At 40.7% G+C, this 23,494-nt stretch overlaps 1 protein-coding gene across 28 annotated transcripts in view; it reads left to right on the forward strand.

Annotated features, from left to right (window-relative positions):
- The window catches only part of Kiaa1217 (KIAA1217 ortholog), a 728,606-nt gene that overhangs the window by 591,504 nt on the left and 113,608 nt on the right, over nt 1-23,494 (forward strand). For all 28 annotated transcript variants that reach the window (XM_063238539.1, XM_063238524.1, XM_063238527.1 and 25 more), the window contains one exon: nt 300-498. In XM_063238539.1, the coding sequence (XP_063094609.1) occupies nt 300-498 (199 nt within the window). The remainder of the gene's footprint in view (nt 1-299; nt 499-23,494) is intronic.

Genomic DNA, 23,494 nt, shown 5'->3' on the forward strand with positions numbered 1-23,494 from the left:
AACAGAATATTCAGGGACATTTTTTCCACTAATTTTCACAACTGATATTGGGTCTTTGGTTTTCTCTTTTCAATTCTTTGATGGAATTGCCCCACCCAGTTGTATTATTTTTTTTTCAGATGTAAGAGATACCATTGAAAATATTTTCAGCATGATGAATATTTTTTTTATTTTTTGTGGTACCAGGGATTAAACTCACGACCTTGCACTTGCCAGGCAGGCGCTTATGCCACTGAGCTAAATCCCAAGCCCCAATTAATAATTCTGTTTTCCCACTTTCTTTACAATATCTTTTGCAGACCAGAAGCCCCAAACTGTCTCACAGTCCTCAACCTCCTAATCTGGGTGACCCAACTGAGCATTTATCAGAGACATCCGGGGATTCTTTGGAAGCCATGTCTGAGAGCGAAGTACCAAGTCCTTTCTCCAGAGGCAGCCGGACACGAGCAAGCCTTCCTGTGGTGAGGTCGACGAACCAGACAAAAGAGAGATCTCTGGGTAAGCTGCAGGAGCCGGATTCTGATACCTGTGTTTACTTCTGAACATAGATCCCTGCATTAAAATATCGATTTGATCTCAATTTGTGAAAACACTAACCCGAGAAACTTCATTGATTTGATATTGTGTTAGTTAGCATTCCACTGCTGTAACAAAATACCTGAAATAAGAATTTAAATGGAAGGAAACTTTCTGGTTCATGGTTTCTGGCCATGGTCCCTTGACCCTCTTGCTTTGGGCCAAAAGTGCCACTGACTGGCATCCAGTCCTTTAGCATATGCGCTTTGGTGGTGGAGGGGAACTTTTGAGATTCATACTATAGCAAAAATCAAGCTTTGAGGCTTTGCTGAGAATCAGGGAAAATCCAAGCTGTTTTTGAGGATGGGCATATTCAGAACTGACTGGAATTTGCAATTTGAACCAACAAGTGTTCCTTGCCAGTGTTCTGGAATAGGAAATGCTAGAGCCCAGACTATAGTGCTCTAGCACCTGGTAGTCTGCTGGAAAGTTCAAGTAAGTCCAGGAAGGAGGACAATGTGGCCACCACGCCTAATCCTGTTAGTAAAAGCCATAAGAACAGCGTTGTTCTCTCCATCATTGGGTGAAAGGACGCAATGGCTAGACATGTGCTGGGCACACTTTGCCTTTCAACAAGCTTTTCCAAAAGCTGAAAGGATTCTTCCTTTTCACCTTTACACTGTATCCTCTGTGATTTTGTACTGGAAATTCACCTTCTATCTTACTTGGTTTATTTTGTTTCTTTCATTTTTTTTTTTTTGTACCTTTAATAATATGTACAAGGAATAGGTAGGATTTAGCCCTCTTTTTCAGTTCTTCAGCATTTTGTATACTTCGTCTAACTTTGAAAGATTCCCATTTGGCCCTTGTGTTTGCAGATAGATGGGGTCAAGGTAAGGGAGGGTCATGAAGAAGTCTTGAGAGTTTGGCTTGTGCAGAAGACAGCTGAATTATGCCATGCAGGACCTAGTAAGTGCAGTGTGGGAAGAAGAAAGGGAAAGATAGATGTGAGATGGTACACTGATTCTTTTTCTCAACTGCTGAGGGTAACCCAAGAAGACTGGATTCGGATTTTATCCTAGCTTTCCAAAAACAATATCATTGTATTACCAATAATATGATTTTTTCCTCTCATCTGGTCACTTTACAATGATAATGGTACAGATTTATAATGTACAGTGTGACAATTGAATACATCCTTTAAAGTTGTGATTAACACACAATAACTATACCTATTTATGAGGTACAGTGTGATGTTTCACTAGTATATACATCATGTGCTGGTCAAATCAGCCTGACTAGTGTTTCCATTCCCTTATCACTACTTTGTGGTTGGGCCTTTGCTCTACTCCCTTCTAGTCATCCATAAACATTATATATATATATATATATATATATATATATATATATATATATATGTAAAGAGTACATTGAAATATGGAGGACTATAAATTTGCATGACTACCTGTGCAGGGGTCATACTCATCTGTTTCATTCTAATTTTAGTGTATATGCTGCCAAAACAAGCACTTAATATTAAAATTCAGCATTAAAAAGATAAATAATATTTAGCATTAAATATTACATACTTGCCCTTAGATTAATAATAGATTCTTTATTTTATAAATGAGAAAGGAAGCCCACAAAAAAGCTGCTCGTGGGTGTGTGTGTTTGAACCTGCACAGTTAATTAAACTGCAAGAGCAGAAAGCCAGGCCTCGAGTTTCTACTAGTCTCATCTTACAAAGCATGGCACAGACGTTGGCGGGGTGGGAGTGGGGGTATATACTCAAGGAGCACACTGGCCAGAGGAGCATGAAAATGACACAGGCCTTCCCATGGCCAGCAGGCTGCAACTGTCCAATTGGATCAAGGAGCCCTGTTTTTTCTCAGTCCTACTCATCTTGAGGCAAGAGCCAGGCCTGGGGAGGAATTTCTGTTTTGTGCTTTGCGGGAAATGAATGCAGGTCGGATCTCTGAAAGATAGCCTCTGCTTTGCCAAAAACCAAAAATCACAGTGAAGATAAGGACTGCCTACTCACCTTCTCAACACCTGCCCCAGCCTGTTGCACAATGGCTTTTCTTTGTGAAAGCAGGAATTTGCCTGGCAGCCAGGCAGATAGCAATGCAGGCAGAGACTTGCAGGGCTTGGGAGCCAAATCTCGAAGAGGTGGGAAGCTTTAGGAACTGGCAGTGGCCTTGCAGGTGAAGGCTGCTGAGAGTGGCTGGCTGTGTTTCTCCCAAGCACTTGAGGCAAAGTCAGTGAGCACACTGTCACAGCAGTTTGAAAACTGTGTTTGCAGTGTTTATTCTGCCATCGCCACGAGGGGCTTTGTGGCTTGTGATTTTCACAATTGCTAGATAGAAACAAAAGAACACAGGGAAAGGACAGAAATGCAGAGGTTGCCAAAGGGAGAGAAGCTCTAGTCTCAGAAAATAAGAACGTCAGAAGGTTGGAGCTACCCTTGACTGCCCCCCTGTGGCCCATTTGGGAATGTCCTCCCTTTTGGACTTGCCTCTCCTGGTGTAATCCTGCTGATGGGATGGGAAATAAAGGGGAAAATGTGACTCATGCAGCATCTAAACATAATCTCCCTTCCAGGGGCTTTGCTCAGTCTTGTGTTTGGGGAAACCCCTGTAAGCCTGACTTTATTTAACATAGAGATACACCAGCTCCTGGGGAAAGCTGCACTCTCCAGACAGCCACCCAAGGAACAATAATGTCACTTGGCACTTTGGTGGTCCAGAAGTTCAGCTGTGACCTATGTGACTTAGAGCTTGTACATTGAACACTTAGGGCTTCGGTCATTTGGAAGCCCTGGCTATGTTTTGGGATCTTTGCATTGTCATTTATCTTAACAGAATTTTAAGATTGCCTTCGAAGCCATTTTGATCTTTACTTACTTGAATTTTTTATTTGTTCATCATAGATAACTTTTAAACTAAAGACTTTAAACTAAAGATTGCCAAAACGAAAATACTCGACACACAAAGTTATATATGTAAAGGTTTATTTAGCTCATGGCTCATGGCAGAGGAAAACAGTACATGACACCCACAAGCAAAACCCACAAGGGAAAGAAAGACTGGCCTCTTTCTGTCTCTTGTACTGAATCCAGGCTACCAGGATTACAGTGGTACCAGTCCCAGCAGTGGATTGATTTGGTAATTACCTATCCTTAATCTAAGCATCCTTAGTCCTCACACTGAGCCATGAATCAGTCACATACTTTAGAACCAGCCATCTCTGTAAAAGCCCCATCTAATGACTGCACGAGGTTTTGGGGAGCATCTAGCCACAATCATAACAGATTGTATTTTTTCAGGTTTACAGCAAATTGAAAGAAAGGCACAAGGAGTTCCTATAGACCCCTTGTCCCACCACAGCTTCTCTGTCCATCAGTGTACAAGCCAGAGTACTACATTTGTAAGAACTGATGGTCATTGATATATCATTATTACCAAGGTCCATGGTTTACATTACATTCATCTTGGTGGTGTATGTTCTACAGATTTGGACAAATTATAATGTGTATTCACCACATAACTCAAACACAGTGTTCACTGCCCTAACATTCTCTGTGCCCATGTATCACTCCTCCTCCAGGCCCCTGACAACATCCAAGCTTTTTACTGTCTCTGTAGTTCTGCCTATTCCAGAATGACATTCAGCTGGAGTCAGACCATATGTAAACTTTGCAGATTGACGTCCTTTCACGTAGTCAAATGCATTTCAGTTTTCTTCATGTCTTCACGGCTTCATAGCTCATTTCTTTTTAGCACTGAATAATATTCCATCATCTAGATGCATCACAGTTTATCCATGCACCTCCTGAAAGACATCTTAGTTGCTTCCAGATTTTGGCAGTTATGAATAAAGCTGCTAAAAACATCCGTATGTAGGTTTTTGTGTGGACAGAAGTTTTCAACTCCTTTGAGTAAATTCCAAGGAGCCCACTTGCTGGATCTTATGACAAGGCTATGTTTAGTTTTGTTTCTTCATGAATTCTTCAATTAATTTTGAGTTTTAAAAGAATTGAATAAAAATACTATTAACTGTGATATCTGAGTTTTGGGGGAGCCGTGGAAGCTCTACCTCTCTAGCCTCATTCCAGTGTCTTCCCACATGTCACCCCAGGAATATCTGGGCCCATCACTGCCAGCCTCTGGCCACAGAGTCCAGAATGAGGCTGAGTGAGGAAATCCTGGGTGCCAGCCTGTCCCACTCTGAGTACAATTTGTTACCCACATCCTTCCCTGCATAGTGGGGAGGCCCAAGACCCTGGTGGTGCAGCTTGGATGGGGCAGAATCCTCAAACTTCTGGGGGAGAGGAAACCCTCCCTCACTTTGGGTTGCTTTTGTCTGGAGATAAACATGTCCACTTCCCAGTTACTCCACTTGAATAACTCCCTGTATATATATATAGTATTTATGTAGATCATAAATGCAAGTTTCCTTCTGAATCTACCAATTCCAGATACTCAGATTCACCTTGCTATAGATGGAAAATCTTTGAAAAGAAAATTGTATCTATAGAGAACATGTACATTTTCCTTGTCAGTATTCCCTGAACAACCCAGTACAAAAACAATTTACATAGCATTGACATTGTATTCAGGGTTGTAAGTAATCCGCAAATCACTTTAAAAACACAGGAGGTTACACATAGGTTATGTGCAAATACCATGGCATTTTATGACAGGGAGTAGTTCTACAGATTCTGGGGTGTGAGCATCCTAGAATCAACCCTGAGCAGATTCTGAGGGACCACTATACTGAATGTAAGATATGAGCCTCTCATCGGGGAGGAACATGCTGAATTTTCAGTCAGAGCCAAATGACAGCAAAGCAAAGTCCTTTCTGATGCTGAGGGCCTGGCTAGCCTTTCTTGATTTAAAAAGCAGCAAGGTAAAGAAAGAAGTTTGCTCAGTGGCTTTGGTTTGTCATGTGACCAGGTTCTCATAACCTTCTGTCTGTCAGTCTCCATTTCCCCAGATGGTGGGTTCCCTGCCCCTCTCTACCCATCCAAGGCCCAGCCAAAATTCTTTCCGGTGGAATGTATGTCATCTTTCCTTTCTCCTCTTTGCACTGAAAATGGAGTGTTTGGAGAAGGGCAGCCTAAAGCATAAAAGGGAAACCACTTTCCGGTAGAGTTTGGTTTAGAAATAATTTCCGTGAAAAGTTGTCCCACTGATATTAGGTCTGCAGTCTTAATGATGGAGTGTTGCCCTTTAATCATGGTGCTGGTCTTATGAACGCCTGTCTGGAAGGCATCCAGAGGCAGGAGCTGGTGTCTGGCTACTCCGCAGTCAGTCAGCCTTCGGGGAAGGGGTAGCCGCAAGATGTTCCCACCCCTCTGTGTGCTCTCAGGAATTTGAAAATAAAACTCGTAAAAACAAGAGCAATAGTGGCAGCCCCCTCCTGGATGCAGCTGGATTCCTCTGTTGACCATATTCCAATGCATAGCTTCTGAAAACAGTCCTCCCTCACCAGCCCGGAAAGATGGCCATGTCTGTGATGAACTGCCTCTTAAACACTGAGACCGAAAGCAAGAATCATTTGATTTGAATTTTATTTTGAATTAGCACACACAACTTACACAGGAGAGTGGGTTTTGTTCGCCATAGCCATGCGTGTGTGTAGCACGCTGCGATCATTGCTGAGCCTCCTCCTCCCGCTGCCCTTTCTCTCCCTTCCCCTCCCTCTCACTCCCTTCCTTTTCCCTAACAACCTCTCTTCTACTTTCTAGTTGTCTCCTTTTCTTTTGGAAAATGATTTAAAATAGTAGAGGAGGATTTTAGACTAGGCAGGGGACAGGATCCCCAGCTGGGTATGAATTATGGAGAATGTGCTTGCTTTTTCGCTCTGGGCAGGTGACTGTGCTGGTTATCACTCCTTATAGGGAAAAGCTGCTGGCTGCCAGCTCTGCCACCCTGTGCATCCATGCGAGCTGGGGTGGGAGGATTAGAACGGGAAATCAGCGAGGGCTGCAGACACTGGCTGAATACCAGCGTGAGAGTATAAACAGTTATCCCTTGAATATTAAAAAAAAAAAGTAAAATTACTTTTTAAATATATGAAAAAGAAGTATTATGTTGTCAGGTAAGTAAAACATTTATGGCATTTGTTTTTCTAAGCACTGATATTGATTGAAATGTAACATTAGAAAAATAAGTGTGCGGAAGAGAGTTTTGCAGCAGCGGAGTTGTGGGCATATACGAGTCTCTTTCAAGGTGCTGGCAAAGAAAATATCAGTGTTTTTTATAATCTTACAGCCAGCACCCTGGCCCAGTGGGGCAGTACGGGTGCCTAATGTGACAGGCACCACCACCCATGCTGACTGCTGCCACGGCACGAAAGCAGACTGGTGCCAGGGTAGCAAGTGTGCCTGGTGCTGGATGACACATGGCCAGCAAGGTGTCATGGGGCTTTTGGTTTTCATCAGTGTTGTCTTCCAGGGTCCCAGCACATACTCATTTGCTTGGCAGAATCGAAAGTCTGGCTGCCATGCCCTCATGTTCATAGCACTGAGGCTCAGGTGTGGCCGGGCTCTGCAGTTCCCCCAGCAACTTCTGACCCAGGCAGCATGGGGACAGGTGCAGCTGTGTCCGTTGGAGTCTGTGGTGGCCCACTGTGAACATTCAGCCCAATGATTGTGCAAGCCACGCAGTAAATTCACTTGTTTTAGTTATCTGTTGCTGGTTTGGTTCTTTGTAAGTGTACTCTTTCAATATTAGTCTCTCTTGTGTACCATATGGACTTTGCTTTAGGAAATGTGGCAAATACTGGTAAATGCAACCAACAACTTTGAGAGATGGGGCAGTAAACTGCAAGTAAGATTTTCAGACTGTTACAGATAATACTCCTGAGTTCTGTGGAGATTTTTGTGCTATCAGAATTGCAGTTTTATTTAAGGTCTCATTTAAACTATGTGCTGATTCCTATACTTGTATAATTAAAATATCAATATATTAAAACATATTAAATAGACTGTGGATATAGGTGTACCATCTTTGGGGAAAAGGAAAAAGGAAAGATGAAAAGAAGTCATAAATAAATTTCTTTTGTACAACAAGAGTCCTTAAGGACTTTAATTTGACTATTTTGCTTTAAAAAAAAAAAGATTTCCTCTTGGTTTTGTTGCATTTATGGTGAATGTTCTGAAAGATAGTTTTATAAACTGAGTCAGTCTTTAAATAAAACATGGATTCAGGGGCTGGAAATTAACTATTGCCAAGAACATTTCAAGAAATCCTTTCCTACAGTGAAGCATACCTTTGTGATAGAAGCAGTGTGTCTCTCATTTGTCCTGTTAAGCTAAGATCTTTGCATATAAGGTTCACTGAAGAAAGGAAAGACTTAATCCAACCGTACCCATTTGGCCCTCAATCCACCTACAAAAAAAGACTTCTTATAAAAGATGGTGTGGCTCCATGATATGCTTGTTTTTACTTTTAAAAATTTAGTTAGATATCTTAGAAATCTCTTGCTATTAAAATTCCTGGGTTGAAACTAGATTTCCCAAACTTTGAAGAAGTTGTTTAGTTAATATGAACCTGAGAGACTGTACGCCCTTTACCAGTATCTTCTAGGATTGCTTTGTAAACAGGATGCGGTCCCAGCCTTCTCTGAGCCACAGTTATTTTATAGGGTCTGCCAGCGGTCAGGTGGGTAACAGAGGATGAAGAATTTCAGTAGTGAGGAGGATCTTAGAGATGACTTGAGGTTTCCTGTTTCTGTTTCTTTCTTTGCATTTAGGGTGTTACTAAACTTGACTTCCTTCTTATAAGGTTGACGTGAAGATTATTGATACTAAAGATGAAGGATTCAAATCACAGGAAAGTGAACACGTGTCCAGAGCTGTTTCATAAAATCTGCTTTCTAGGAAGTCTGTGTAAAATACTTTCTTCTGTCCACCACGGCCACAGTGCCCATTTTAATCAAACAACTAACTAGTTTCTTCTTATGGGAAGAATACTTTCATTCAAAAAGAAAATCTTTAAAGTTTCAAAGACTACAGAAGATAGTAGGGTAATTTTTATCTGTTATTTATACTTCTACACCCAAAATAGATTTGACTTGGCTTAATCAAAATCAATAAAAAAAAGAACTATTAAAACAAGAATTATAACAAATAGCAGTGGAGCAAAATATATGTGCTAGAAAAACTAATGTAAGGATAATTACTGTAATTTTAACCAAGACACTCCCAAAAAATGAAGACAAAAGGAGAAATGTAATATGTTAAACTGATTTCATTGTTTTAGAAAAGGTTGCTACCATCTCATTAGGAAAACGATTTTGAAAGCATTATAATCTAACAATTCCTATGTGTTAATGTTCTTGATGTCATATTATGTTACAGGTGGTTATAGTTAATATTTATTTCATGAATACTTTTTCATATAGCTGTATCTTTACATAAAATTCAAAACCCAGTCACATGGTATTAAACAGTATTGTAAGAATCTGTGTTTTAGAATCTGGAGATTTTGTGGGTCTTACTTGATACATGGAAAGAGTTAACATAGTATTGATAAATAATGGGACCCTCACATGATTGACTCCCAGCTATTAATTGTTGTATCCAGGTAGACATTTTTAACTAGAGAAGAATATTTGAGGGGTAGTTCGTTGTTGAAGGCTTGGATAACAAAAGAAAGTTGGAGAGGGCTTTCTCCCATGATAAGAAAATTCCAGATTTTGAGCATATTCTCATAATACCAGCTACCACGCCACACTCTGTCCAGGAGTGAGATCAGAATTGTCTGGATTCAGTGTTGTACTCTCAGTTGCTCTAGAGAGATTTCACTCAAACAAGAGAGTCAGAATGTTGCCTGAACTCATGTGGCTGGGGAAGATCTTTTGTTTTCCTTTGCCTAGTTGTGCCTGTCAAAAATCTCTACATTATGACTTGTTGTTTTGGTAAATGCAAGATTAATTGCACCCGAGATTTTTTAATTAGAAATTTCTTGTCAAATTAATTGGTTTTCTAAAAGCTGACTTTCTCATGTGATCCTTTATATCCATCTAAGGTACCAGCTTTTAAAGACTATTCTGTGAAATACTAGAATAAAATTGAGACCCAGGCCTGTTTCATGTCCGGTGCTCACACAGAACTTCCCTCTTAATGTTCTCATCCCAGCAGTGGCCTCCAGGAGGCTCACTGGAAACATCTGGAAACCAGTTTCTGGCAGGTTCTCATATTTCAAGTCCAGTGTTAGAACACAGGCAGGCACACGTCCTGCATTTTCAGAGGGTATACATCTGTCTTTGTAGGCAATGGAGTTGGCCATTCCACTTCCCTTCGGGAATTCTCATGTGGGCTCTGGGATGTGGCATTGAGACTGAGCAGACCCCATGCAGGAGTGAGGTCCTGTCTGAAGTGTTGTGGACTGGCTCTCCATCTGGAGAGCTGCTTTAGAGCCTCCAGGCACCACTGTAACATCTTGAATATTTGTGGGTCTGAGCCATTCTGTTACGTACCAAATAAGATCCCCCTCAAATCCATTTTTTTTTTTTTTTTTGAGACAGGGTCTTGTTATGCAGTTTAGGCTGGCCTTCAGCTCACTTTGTAGCCCCGGCTGATCTTGAATTTGCAATGATCCTCCTGTCTCAGCCTCCCAAATTCTGGGATTGCAGAAGTGCACCACATGCCTAGCTTCAAATCCATATATTGATATATTAATACCCAGTACTTGAGATAGGACTTACTTGGTGATCTTCAAAGAGGTGCTTAAGTCAAAATGAGATATAAGGGTCCAGTCTGACCAATGACTTATAAGAGAAACAAATCAGGATACAGGCATCTACAGAATAAAGATTATGTAAAGACCCAGGAAAGAAACAAGAATCTAAAAGCCAAGAAGAGAAGCCTAAGGAGGAATCGACCATGCCAACACCTTGACCTTGAATTGTGAAAATACGCACTTCTGTGATTTTAGTTTCCAACTGGTAGCACTTTGCTATGGCAGCCTAAGCAAAAGAACACAGGGCTCATGCTGGGCCTGGTGGCACCGGCTTGGAATCCCAGCATTCTGGGAGGCTGAGGCAGGGGGATTGTAATTTTTAACCCAGTCTGGGCCACTTGGCAATTTAGTGAGGTCCTTTCTCAAAAGTTTAAAAAGAAAGTTTGAAAAGGACTGAGGATATAGTTCAGTGTAGGGTCCCTGGATTCAATTCCCAATAAACACCCCTAAAGAAAGAAAGAAAAGAAAAGAGAGAGGAATACAGGGATGCTGGCCAGGCTCCTCCTCCTCTCCTTGCCCCTTCTGAACCACTTGGGGCATTTTCACAAACATATTATATGTCTTTCTTCAAGGCATTAAAATTATGTTTGTCAGGCTTTCCATTTGATTTACTTCTAGTCTTTTCTTCTTTGTGCAGAGCATCAATTTGGTTTCTTAACATAACAAGTTAAATCTTGAGTTCAGACTCACCTTCCACTCCTACTTTTCTTTTTGGAAATTCCTAAGCTCAAATCTAATAAACAAACGTCATTTGGCATCTGACTAATTCAACTGTACCTCACTGGGAAGAGCTGCTATTTTCACTGTGCCGAGCTTGAGTTCTCAGAAGTTTGGTAACATCATTAAAAATGATGTTCCCACCACATTTTCGTCTTCAGACTTTCCTAAGGTGTTAATTGGCTTTAAGACATCTCTAACTAAATTTCTCCCAGTCATATAAACTAGTGATAGAAATAAATCCTTTTTATCCTTCATCCCAAGATTTGTCCACTCAATGGTTTTTTTTTTTTTTTTTCCAGTTCATGTATTATTAAGAATCTGCTTGGATTCTGGCATTGCTAAATGTACCATGGTTAGTTATTTTAAAATATATGAAATCTGGTTCTTGTCCTTAAGGAATTTTTAGAATAACTAAAGACACATGGAAGGACCAACTTAAAATATACATAAATTAAAGACTTTGCAGGTGAAGTTATGATTACACCCAGCCACATGGGCTTCTATGACATTCTACCCCTCAATGTCTCCATCCCTGCTGCTCTGCCTGCCAGGGTTCATGCCCAACCCCGTGATCCCATATCTGCACAGACCCCTCCTCAATTCTTTCAGACCTCTGCTCATCAGAGAACCCTCCACTGAGTAAATAACATGTGAGCAGCCAGTTACCCTGCCACCTCCCTCTCTGCGAGGCACTTAGAACACTGGTTCTCTTACTTCATCAGAGAGCTTGTTAAAACGCAGGTGTCTGGCCCTGCCGCCTAAGTTTGTGATTCAGTTGATTTGAGGTGGGATCTGAGAACCTGCACCTCTCCCAGGTGTCCCTGAGACTGATGCAGCAGCAGGTCAGGGCACCGGTGACTTGGGGCACTAGAGTGCCCTGGCAGGGTTCCAGGGTTATTACCATGAAGCACCACAGGAGGGCATTTTAATCAGTCCTCAGTAGAGAATGAAAGGTGGTTGTACTTTGGTAGGGGGACGTAGAGGCCTTTCTATGGAGGAAATAGGTTAGTCTGGTTTTGATCATGACTTTAAACCACAGTATTTTAGCCTGGAGATGTGGCTCACTGGTAGAGTACTGGCATGACATACATGAGGCTGTAGGTTCCATCTGTGACACAACCAAACCCAAAATGGATCTTAGCACAAATGTCTAGCATGGCCCTCATCAGGCAGTAGGACCTGTATCCTTCCCACAGTGAGCTTGGATGACATTGTCTTGACCTAGGTCTGTTACTCCTACTCTTTGCTGTTCATATTTTTTATTTCTACTTGATCTTTAAACCACCTTTGTCTGCCCTCTAACCTCCCAGTTTGACACAGAAGAAATAGGTATAGATGCAATATCTGTTCTTCATACTTCTCCACACACACCCCAGTTTACCTAATCAAGGTGTCCTACCACTGCCCAGCCCTGGGATGCCTGGTCCAGATTTTGGTCACTTAGCACCCAGACACTGATGCTATTCATGTTGTAGATGAGGCAGCCAACAGAACAAATGAGACTGATGCACCTAAACATCCCCCCAGGGAAGAAATCTCCCCACAAAAATTGTGGGACAAAACCCAACACCAGTTCATGATTTTTTTTTTTTTTTTTTTTGTCTTTTTCGTTTTTATTGGTACCAGGGATTGAACTCACGACTGCACACTTGCAAGGCAGGCGCTAATGCCACTGAGCTAAATCCCCAGCCCCAGTTCATGATTTTTTTTTTAATTGCCTAGAATATGCAAGGCTCTGGCCTCATTCTCCTGGATTTTATCCCTAGTACTACAAAACAAAAAAACACTCAGCACACTAAAAATAGAAGAGAATTTCAGAAAAATAAAAGCATCTGTAAAAAATGTATAACATCATATTTTATGGTAAAAGCCTGAATGCTCTCTCTCAGATTAGGAACCACCAAGTGTGTGTGTCCACGCTTACCCCTCAGTGTCTCTGAATAAGCAGCTCGAGTAGTTGCTAGGAAAAGCAAGGAAAGGCTTGCAGTTTGGAAAGAAAGTAATAAAACTGCCTATGCCTTCAGATGACATAATCTACACAGAAAATGCCAAATAAGATACCAGAAGGTTCACACTGAAACAAAAAGTTTCAAATCAAAAACAAAGAAGGAATAAATCAATTCATAGGGCACAAGATCAATACATAGAATCAGTTGCATTTCTATATACTAACAATGAACAGATGGAAGCCAGGGTCGGGAACAGTACCGTTTACAGTTATTGCAAAGAAAATGAAATGCTTAGGTATAAATCTAACAAAACATGTGTAGGTTGTGTGGGCTGAAAATGACAACATACTGATGGAAGAAATCAAAAGTCTAATAACTGAAGAAATATACTTTATTTGTAAATTGAAAGACTCAGCAAAGTAAAGATGTTAGTTCTCAATAGGATTATAGCTATAGCTTTAAAATCGTTCCTGTGAACATCACAGCAGGAGTGTTTTTTATAAACATAAATAAGCTTAGTCTAAAATTGTATTGGAAGCAAAGGGATTAGGAGAGCCTCAACTGTTTTGACAAAGATTAATGAAGTCGGAGAATGTCTCCTGGCTTTAAGATTTACTACAGATCCACAGTAATCAAGACTAGGCAGTACTGCTGGAGAACAGACATACAGATCAATGAGACCCCAGAAACAGACCCACACAAGGAGGCCCATCTGATGTTTCACCAAGGTGCAAATAGCATTTTAATGGAAGACCCGTAGCTTTTTCAACAAATGGTGCCAAAGCAATGGGCTAACCACACGGAAAGAAAGAAAAAGAGTTCCAACCTTAGTCTCATATCTGATGCAAAAACTAACTCACAATGGATTATAGACTAAAATATAAAAGGTACAGTTATAAAGCTTACGTGTTACAGATTGGACCCCACATGTCTCCAAAGAACCACACGGGCTATAAGCTTACTCCATGGAGCAGGGGAGGTGGTGCAGCACCTAGAGGTGGAGCCTAATGGTAGGTCTTAATTCCCTGAGGTGTGCCCTTGAAGAGGACTGTGACACCTGGGCCCCCTCTCCCACCCCCTCCATGTTTCTCTTCTGGCAATGAGATGGGGGCGTCCTCTCCCACAAGCTCCCACTGGGCTAGATTGCCTTGACACAGACCCAAAAGCAGGTGGCCTATTAACGAAGACTGGAATCCCCAAAACCTTGAGCCAAAAATTAAACTTCCCTCTCTTTAGTTGGTTATTTCAGGTACTTTGTTATAATACCAGAAGGCTGACTACTGCACCGGAGCTTTGAGGTTTTTTTTTAAACACAATACCAAACACATGATGCATAAAAGGGAAAATAGTAAATTTAACCTAATTTTTACAAACTGTGTGTTGAGAGGATGAAAAGAAACTATAAACTGAGAAAACGTATTTGTAAACCATATCTGTGACAAAGGACTAGGATCTAGAATATATAAAGAACTCTTGGAACTCAATCATAAAAAAGAACAATCCAATTATAAATTGGGCAAAATACAAAAAGTGACACTTCACTAAAGAGGATGTACAGATGGCAAATAAACACATGAAAGATGCCCAACATTGTTAGCCTTCAGAGAAATGCAAATTAGAGCTATAATGAGATATCACTACAGAATAGTTAAATAAAACATAATGGTAACAGCAGTGCTGTTGAGGATTCAGAAAATGTGGACATTCATCCATTGCTGATGAGGATGTAAAGTGACACAGCCAGCCTGGAAAATAATTTTATTATGTCTTTTAAAGCTAAACGTAGACTTACTATATGACGCAACAATTGCACTCTTTAGCATTAGTCTCAGAAAAACAAAAACTTTTGTTCTCCCACAATCTTGAATGTATCTGTTAGAGCAATTTCGTAAGTAGCAGCCAAAACTTAGAAACTACTCACATGCTTCCAGCAGGTGAATGGTTAAACAAGACTCCATCCCATACTATGAGATACTACTCAGCAGTGATGATGAAATATTGACATGCACAATATAGAAGTACCTTAAAGGAACATGCTTCATAAAATAAAGCTCATCTCAAAAGGTTGCATACTGTGTTCCCTTCTGTTTGTGCATAATACTCTTGAAATAAAAATTGAAGAGATGGACACTTCTTTTCATGTCATAATGTCAGCGCTGCAAACACAGTGACCATTCCTAAAACCCACCAAACGTTCTACAAGAAATATGGGAAGCACCAACCCACAAAATGACACAGAACAAGAACAGCAAGGATTCTCCATTTTCCCACAGAAAGTGGCAATATGGCAAGAAGCAAAGTGGCTGTGGTGGGGAAGAAAAGACTCAAACTCTTAAGAAGATTGTGCAGGGGTTGAGCATGTTGAGTCCAGCTGTAGATCTAAGGGGACATTGGCTGTTAGAGATGCAGCATTTTGAACATGGAGGGGTAAAAGGATAAATTTGAGTCGTTTGTAGAAAATAGGATGAACCTTGAGACCATAATGTTAAGTGAAATGAATGAGACACACGAGCTTAAATATCGCATGACTTCTCTTATATGAGAAACCCAAAGTATAAAGAGGAAAACCAAAGATAGGTAATAAGAAATAGGGAGATAAATCTTTTGCAAAAAGCAAAGAGGAACAAGAGATGAGATGGGATCTCCTAAGGTAGTACCATTAAGTATATTAAGTACATTGTGTCATTAAGTAGTGACACACAGCTACACATGTGATCAAATTCTGTAGACAACCAACACAGTATGTGTGTAAATCTGAATAATCTCTGTACCAATTGGGGTGACCTGGCTTTCCTGCTGCCCTATAGTTACACAGTCGGGAGAGAGGGTGAGGAGGAAAGGGACCTGCCTGTACATTTCTTTGCCACCCACTTTCTTCTTTTAACTATCTCAAAACAAAAGTTTAAACAGTACAAAGTTAAACTAAGAATGGCGACAAACATAGAAGAAGAAAGGAGTTAAATATATGAAGCGCTGGTGACAAAATAAAATGGTAAACTTGTTTCTGGAGAATCAAAGTGAACACACATACAAGGAAGTTAGAAGTGAGATGAAGTGAAAGCAGTGGACAGAAACAGTGGAAGACTAGAGGCGATATCAGTGAAAGCATTCTAAAGTCCTGCTATTTCATTGAACAAGATTGACCAGTACATTGGAACAAATTCTTTTGTGATAAAAAGGTAGAATGACACTTACTATTTATTTATTTTGAATAGCATTTATTTAAACCAGCTAATGTTATTTAATATGAAGTATCATTTACCAAGCATCTGCCCTGCTCTGGAAACCTAGTGACTGCACAACGCTTTGTACAATGCCGGGAGGAAGTTGGTTTATACTCTTTATTACTAAGCAGCAGAGGCCACACGAGAGTGAACACTGTGTAGATCAAAGTGTTAGGTGGCAAAGTTGGACTGTGACTTCCAAGCTTCTGTATCCTCACTAAACCCTCCTGAGTATATCAGTATAGGAATAAATTGGTTTTGTTTCTCTCTTTTTTTTTTTTGGCACTGGGGATCAAACTTATGACCTTGCACTTACTGGGCAAGTGCTTGAGCCTCTGAGCTAAATCCCCAGCCCAGATTTTCTAAAAGGAGTGCTTGTGAGGTTTGGAAGGTGAAATAACCTCACTTTTTTATGGAGTGAAATAGGAATCTTTTCTAAACTATAGGCAAAATAGAAAGATTTCATATTTCTCCTTTTCATTTGACTTCAGTCACAAACCATATTATGGGCAAAACTAACTGCAAAACCAAAAGCTTTCATATCTACTCTTCCCTTCCTCAGATCTAAGCAGTCATTGTGAAATTATGTATCCCTGGACATTGAGCTAGTTGTATTACTTAGGAGAGAAAAAAGTATCAATGAACAACCAAATTTAAATTTTTTCTTAAGCTGTGATCATAAAAGTAAAATTCTTGATCTCAAATACTGGATAAGAAAGGGGAGGTGACATTGTGAACATCAAAAAAAAAAAAAAACTCCACTAATTATTGATTTCTCATTTGTAAGTCTTGTTTCTCATTCTCCTGATGCTAAAATGATCTTGGAGTCCAAATATTCTAAGGTATCTTCTTATGTAGACACCACTACCTTAGTTACTTTCTCATCGCTGACATAAAAAACCTGACATCTGACATGCCTCATATTAAATAACAACCCCTGTTTTAAATAAAGAAACAAAGCTTTATTTAGCTCACAGTTTGTAGAAGTTTCAGTCTAATGTCAGCTGGCTCCAAAGCAGTGTGGCATGGCAGGCACAAACCCAGCAGCCATCCGGGGAGGAAGAATATACATTGGACCCTTAACTTAGGAACCCAGTGGATTCCTGAGGCCTGGTTACAACTCAGATCATCAATCGAAGACTCAGGCTCTTCTGCACAGCCTTCAAAGTCTGTGTCCTGGATACAGGCAGATCTGTGTCCTTTAAGAGACATTGACCTGGGATTTCTCAACCCCATACAAGAAAGGATGTTGTAATGTTCCTCCCAGAACTCTTTTAAGGTTTCAATCTGTTTCGGAGACCATTTGAAAGCACACATGGCCAGCATTCAGGTCATAGCTCAAGAATTTGGTCATAAGTTAAAACTAAAATTCCAATCCTAACCCAAATTGTTTATATGTTAGGCTGATTGTAACTCTAGGGTCCACTGTGTACACACACATACCCTTCCAGACCACATCTCGTGACCTGCCTCTTCGCAACACCATACCTAGCTGGAAACCTGTCAGCCAGTTTACACACCCATGATCCACACACTGCCTCCTCCTACCTGTGAGCACACGAGGCTTTGTGGGGACATAAGGATCTAAGCTGTAACATTGCAGACCATGATTTGGAGTCCCAGATAGCAGCAACAGGACTCAGTTGTTCATGTTTATTAATAGGTTTGAATACAAGAAACCTTAAAATTTCTCTCTGGTCTGTCAGGCTTTTTTTTTCTTCTTTCAGCCTAGGATAAATGAGTAAAGCTCTCCAGTTTGTAGCATTGGCAGGAGTCCTTTGATCTTACCTGAATATTGTGCATTGAAAGCTTCTATTTACTGAGTAATAAAACACTTTATGCCTCATACTTTTGCACTTAAGATGATGGAGAATGTACTAGAAAAAAATGGAGAATGTGTCACCTCGTGAAGTAAGGAATCTAATCGGTTGTACTGTTGACAGTCCCCTTTCCTGAATGTGTACAGATTTCAGCACAGGCAGGAAGTAGTGAAGTAAACCCACATAGTACAGTAAGCAAAACCATAGCCTCAGAATCTCCAGACATGTGCCCAGCCCGTTGTGGGCAGAGCCAGAACGAGTTCGTCCAGATCTTTCACAATAGTTTCATCTGCTGGAACAAAAGCACCTGTCACAGGGTGAGCTCACAGCCTTCTATAAAAACACCAGGGACATTCTGATCCTTGCCCTGCTGTCCCAGCTGTGTCAGAGTAAGTCAGAGACCCCCATAAAACCTCCTGTCCTTTCTAGTCCTTACTGTCCTCATGCATGAAATCCTGACTCATTTCCCAGGACATTTGAAAGGGATATTATCATCACGAAATGGTTACAAACCTCGGATGTTTCCTGAAAGTGTTTATTGTTAGTGACAATGGCGTGGGGGGCTGTTTCTTCATTTTGTGTCTTTGGAAAAGGCAAAGATTGCTACTTTAAAGGGAATAAAACAGCCACGAAATGAATCAAAACAATGATAAGATAGTAGGAAATCTACAATAGTTACTGTTAAAACCCATTTTTGTTGTCCTCTAAATAGTTGCTTGACTTTAGGCTTGCAAAATTAATCAGACAATACTGTTCCTCTGAATCAGCTGATTGCTAAGGGTGGTGGGGAGGGCGCTGTTCTCTTCCGAGCCCCTGCGTCTGCCCCGCCAGCTCACAGGCAGGGGCTTGGCTGCCTTCCTTGTCCAACATAGCTGTTCTTTCGCTAACATAAAACTAAAAGTCCCAGAAAGACTTCCCTGGGAGAAAAGCAGATATGGCCATAATTCTCTGAATTGCTCATGTTCAGCCTCACTTTGGGGTCAGTGTTTTCCAAAGAAAAGCATTGCCCTAAACAGTGCTTACCATGACTATGGCCGTGGTTATTAACTGTCGCCGGGCGAGGCCTCCCTGCTCCAGGGAAAAGTGAAAGTCCATTCAGAAATACTTCACCAAGTTCTTAGAAGGTAATAGTTGTTTCTGAAAATTTTCTCAAAACCTGGACTTTTAAATGAATGGCATTATGTTTCTCAAGTTTTTTATTGATCTTGGTTTTCCTTGAATACAAGAGTTATTATTTATTTTACGCATTAATTTGAGAAGCCATGTGACATACAGTGCACAGCCTAGACTCTGGAGGCAGAATGGTTGGGGTGCCATCTACAGTAGCACTGGGACGGTGGGCGATTAACTACTCATCTCCATTTCCTCATCAATAAAAGATGAGTAGGTCCTACTTCACGGCATTGTTGTGAGGATTAAAATGGTCACTTTATGGGAATTGTTCAGTATAGTTCTGAACTATATACATGGGGAGGGTGTGGTTATTATGCATTTCATAAAGCCATTGTGAGGAAATTTAGTTCTAGAAGCTGACCACTTCTGCTACTCCTAGCCCGCCCCTAGCTCTTGCTAGGACAATTGCAGTGTCCTGATGACTGGTTCTTCTGCTGTCCTTCGTGCTCCCAACCACCTGGGCAGAGCAGCCTGCATGGTCATTCCAACTCCTAGATCACATCACCGCACTCTGCTGCGACACACGGCTTCACTTAGGGTGCAAGACCCATCACAGGCCCATCCACCAGCCTGGCCTCAGCCCCCGCTGCCCCTTCCCCTCTGCCTGTGTCCCAGGGGACCCTTTAACAGTCTAGCTCACTGCTAGCATTTTCAAGGATGTCCTTTGTACTTTCACTTCCTTTTATAAATATATTCTTTCCGACTTCTGTAAGAAACACGGTTTTCCTTCATCCTGTCTTTATTCAGACATCGTTTTCCCTGGAAAAGGATTTTCTGGTCACCTGTTAGGAAGGATCCTTTCCTTTCCTGCTTAATTTATCCTTAATCTGTCTTATTTCCCCAGGGAAAACTGCTAGTTCACATGTGCTGGTCTGTGTATTGACGCAACCTGTCTCTCCAATCAGCACTAAAATTTCCTGCATGCAGTGTCTTGTTTTGTGTGCTGCATTTTAAAGCTCCTAGTCTGGTGCTTGTGCATGGTAAATGCTCAATAAATATGTACTGACTCAATAAGGTGAATGGATTTGTAGTTTATACTGGGCTTTATGAACACTATTATGGTTAATTCTGGGAAGTAAGAACAACAGGAGAATGAATGTCTCTCCCTTGCCCCTACACCTGTAAAACTTGGATCCAATCCCAAAGACAGTTTTCCTGCCCCTAGATACTTCACTTTTATACTAATGTCTGCCGTGACTATTTTATTTAGAGAGGTCCAATAAATTAACTCACTTAACGTAATCTTGATAAAAGCAACAACATACATGAATATCAAGATAATTACATTGAATGAAAGAAAACAGTGTTTAGGATTTCACTTACATAAAATTCTAGAAAATGCAAGCAAATTGATGGTGACAGAAGGCAGCTCAGTAGCTGCTCAGGGAATAGGGGGTGTTACACAGGCCCCAAGGGAACATTTGAAGTGGTGCAGTGCTCATCATCTTCATTTGGTGATGGCTCCATGGTAATAGGCATATTTAAAAACTTAATCTAGTTCCACCCTTTATTTTTATTTTATTTATTTATTTAGTCTTTTTCATTTTTGTCGGTACTGGGGATCGAACTCACGACCGCCTGCTTGCAAGGCAGGTGCTTATGCCGCTGAGCTAAATCCTCAGGCCCCCAGTTCCACCCTTTAAATATCTGCAATTCAATGTATGGTGTTTTGCTCAATAAAGCTGTTTTTAAAAGCAGTTAATTTGTCCAAGGTCATGTTATATATTTTTGCAAAGCTGGAAAAGAACTCACCTCTGTGTCTGTGTTGTTCTGTTCCCTGCACTGTCCACCAGTCAGCCTTGAGGCTGCCGTCCCGGCCCCAGTATCAATACCTCCTGCCTCACAGCCGTCCTTAGCACAGCGCTCCTCTGCCTCAGAAGGCTGACTGTGACTTTACCTGCTGGAGCATCCCCTCTCACCTGTGTAATGCTGTGTCCCTTAAACTGAGTGGCAATCAAGTAGCCAAAACTTATTGGGTAACATTTGTGGAATTGTAGGTTTCTACAACTTCCAGATGAGCACATTAAGAGAATTTGATGAACATCAGCTTCAGCACGGGAATCAGAAACTGGATCACCTGCATTGGTGTTCTTCAGCATAAAAGCCACAGCAGTCTCTCTTCCTTTTTAAACTTTTTAAGATGTTTGAGGAGCTGGGTGTTGAACCCAGCTCCTCATTCATGTGAGGTGAGCCTTTTGCCTGCTGGGCTATACTCAGCCATCTTCTTTTTGTTCTTTCTTAGCAAATTATAGTTCTCCCCACCCCCACCAAAATATGTAAAATACATGTTTCTCACACGTGGTTACACATATCTTCTGCTGCCTAGCCCTCCGTTCACCATGTAGAGGGACCACCACCTACTAGTGCAGCATCGATAAAACAGAAATCATAGAGGTGGCAGAGTAAGCTGTGCATGTCAGATGGAGGCTGACATTCTGACTTTAATATCTAAAGAGCCCATGACGTAATTAATAAATTTGTTCCTGATAGAGCAATTGCTTTTCAGTTGGTGAATATTTTACCATTCAGCAGGGCACTTTTATTTATTGCTGTATACTACTAAGTAGGCATTGTATTCATTAATGCTCATTAACACAGAACTCAAAAAATTGAGCCCAACAGCCAAGCAGACAGAATAGAATAAATGCATGAGTATTTTTTAGTGGAAAAAATGTATTGTTTTTGAGATAGTTGACATTATTAGGGTTCTTTAAAAAATTAGTGATAGCTCTTAACACTGTAGCTTTGACTGTATTGGTTTATTTCCTTTATTGCATTTCTATTCCTAAATCTTAAACCAATTTATAATTGTGATTTTAGTGCATTTTGATACTAACCGCTACTTGTACGGTACTTGTATGTGTGGTGAATACTATTACTCTCACTCTCTGATTGAGTCTGCTATGAGAAATTATGCATATATGTGTGCATATGTATATGAATACATTTACATGCAAACACACACATATATACACACACAGTGATTCCTCTATGTCTGTGGGCTCTACATGCAGATTACATGTAATAATAGATTCTGCCTACTGTGAGTCAAAATATTTGAAAAAACACCTGAAGGAACATTTACAGATTTTTCTCCTTGCCATTATTCACTGAACAATATAGGGCAGCAACTATTTTCAGAGCATTTATATTGGGTTTTATAAATAATCTAAAGATGATTTAAAGTATACTAGAGTTCATGTACATTGTTAGCAAATGCTGTACTATTTTATATAAAGAACTTGGCCACCCATGAAGTTTGGTTTTCACAGAGGGTCCTGAATCCCCCCATGGATTCTGGGAGATGAAAAAAAAAAAAAAAAAAAAAAAAAAAAAATATATATATATATATATATATATATATATATATGGACTGGGGCATTCTTTTCCATTAGATTTGCAAGCATAAGTAATCTAAGGCAAGCCTGTTCTGGCAGAGAGAAAGAGGACAATGAAAATTTAAAACTTCACTGTGATTCTTTTTTTCATTTGTGCGATGGTTCACTTCTAAATGTAACACTAGCATGTGTGCTTAGTCTAGCTGTGAACACTGAAAAACTCTTTTTCCTTTGGAACTTGAAGAGTAGATACTATCAGTAGGAAATCGCTAATGGAAGTGGATGCTTTTGATTTTGGCCAAGTACACCACAAAGATCACAGAGGCGACATCCAGCTTGTGTTTATGAAACAACAGTGGGCATTGCCAAGGGTGGGTTGGGAATACAAGCAAAGTAAAATTCTAGTTGCATGGCCGGACATATCACTGTGACCAAAAGTGGCTTGTATGCAAAACTTGAAAAGAAAGTTTGTGCAGTTGTTGTATTTGTTAAATTTTTCCATTATGACTGTAACAATCACACAAAAATGTAGGACAAGAAAAAGAAAAAAGAATAAGAAATCTGAATGTTCTAAAAATATTGCTATTCTTGCTGATGACATTTAAGTCTCCTCTGCTTGCCTGACAGTCTCCAGAAGTCACTTGGGACTATTCTGAGACTGGATTAACGAATGTCCTTCAGCCTCATCTATTTTACTAAATCCCCCTCTGGCTACCATGCCATGATGACAGAGTGACCGAAAGAGCTCTCTGATGACACTAACTCCAGTTCTTCCCGTCATTTCTCAGACCTTCGGCTGGTCACCCCACAGGTGCAGCTTACTGGAAGGCACCTGATCTCCATGTGCTCACTTAGCACCTTCTTGTGGCTTAACTCCTGGTGCTTCACATGCAAAGCACCTCTCAGTCTTGAGACATCCTTCTCTTGGCTCCGGAAACCCTTTTCCCCTTAATTTCTTTCTGCCTGACTCGCTGCTCCTCTTCTGTTTCCTTTGTTGGTTTCTTC

Source organism: Cavia porcellus, unplaced genomic scaffold (genome assembly GCF_034190915.1).
Source record: "Cavia porcellus strain 051 isolate PalLab524CR breed Dunkin Hartley unplaced genomic scaffold, mCavPor4.1 scaffold_27, whole genome shotgun sequence".
Classification (NCBI taxonomy): Eukaryota; Metazoa; Chordata; class Mammalia; order Rodentia; family Caviidae; genus Cavia; species Cavia porcellus.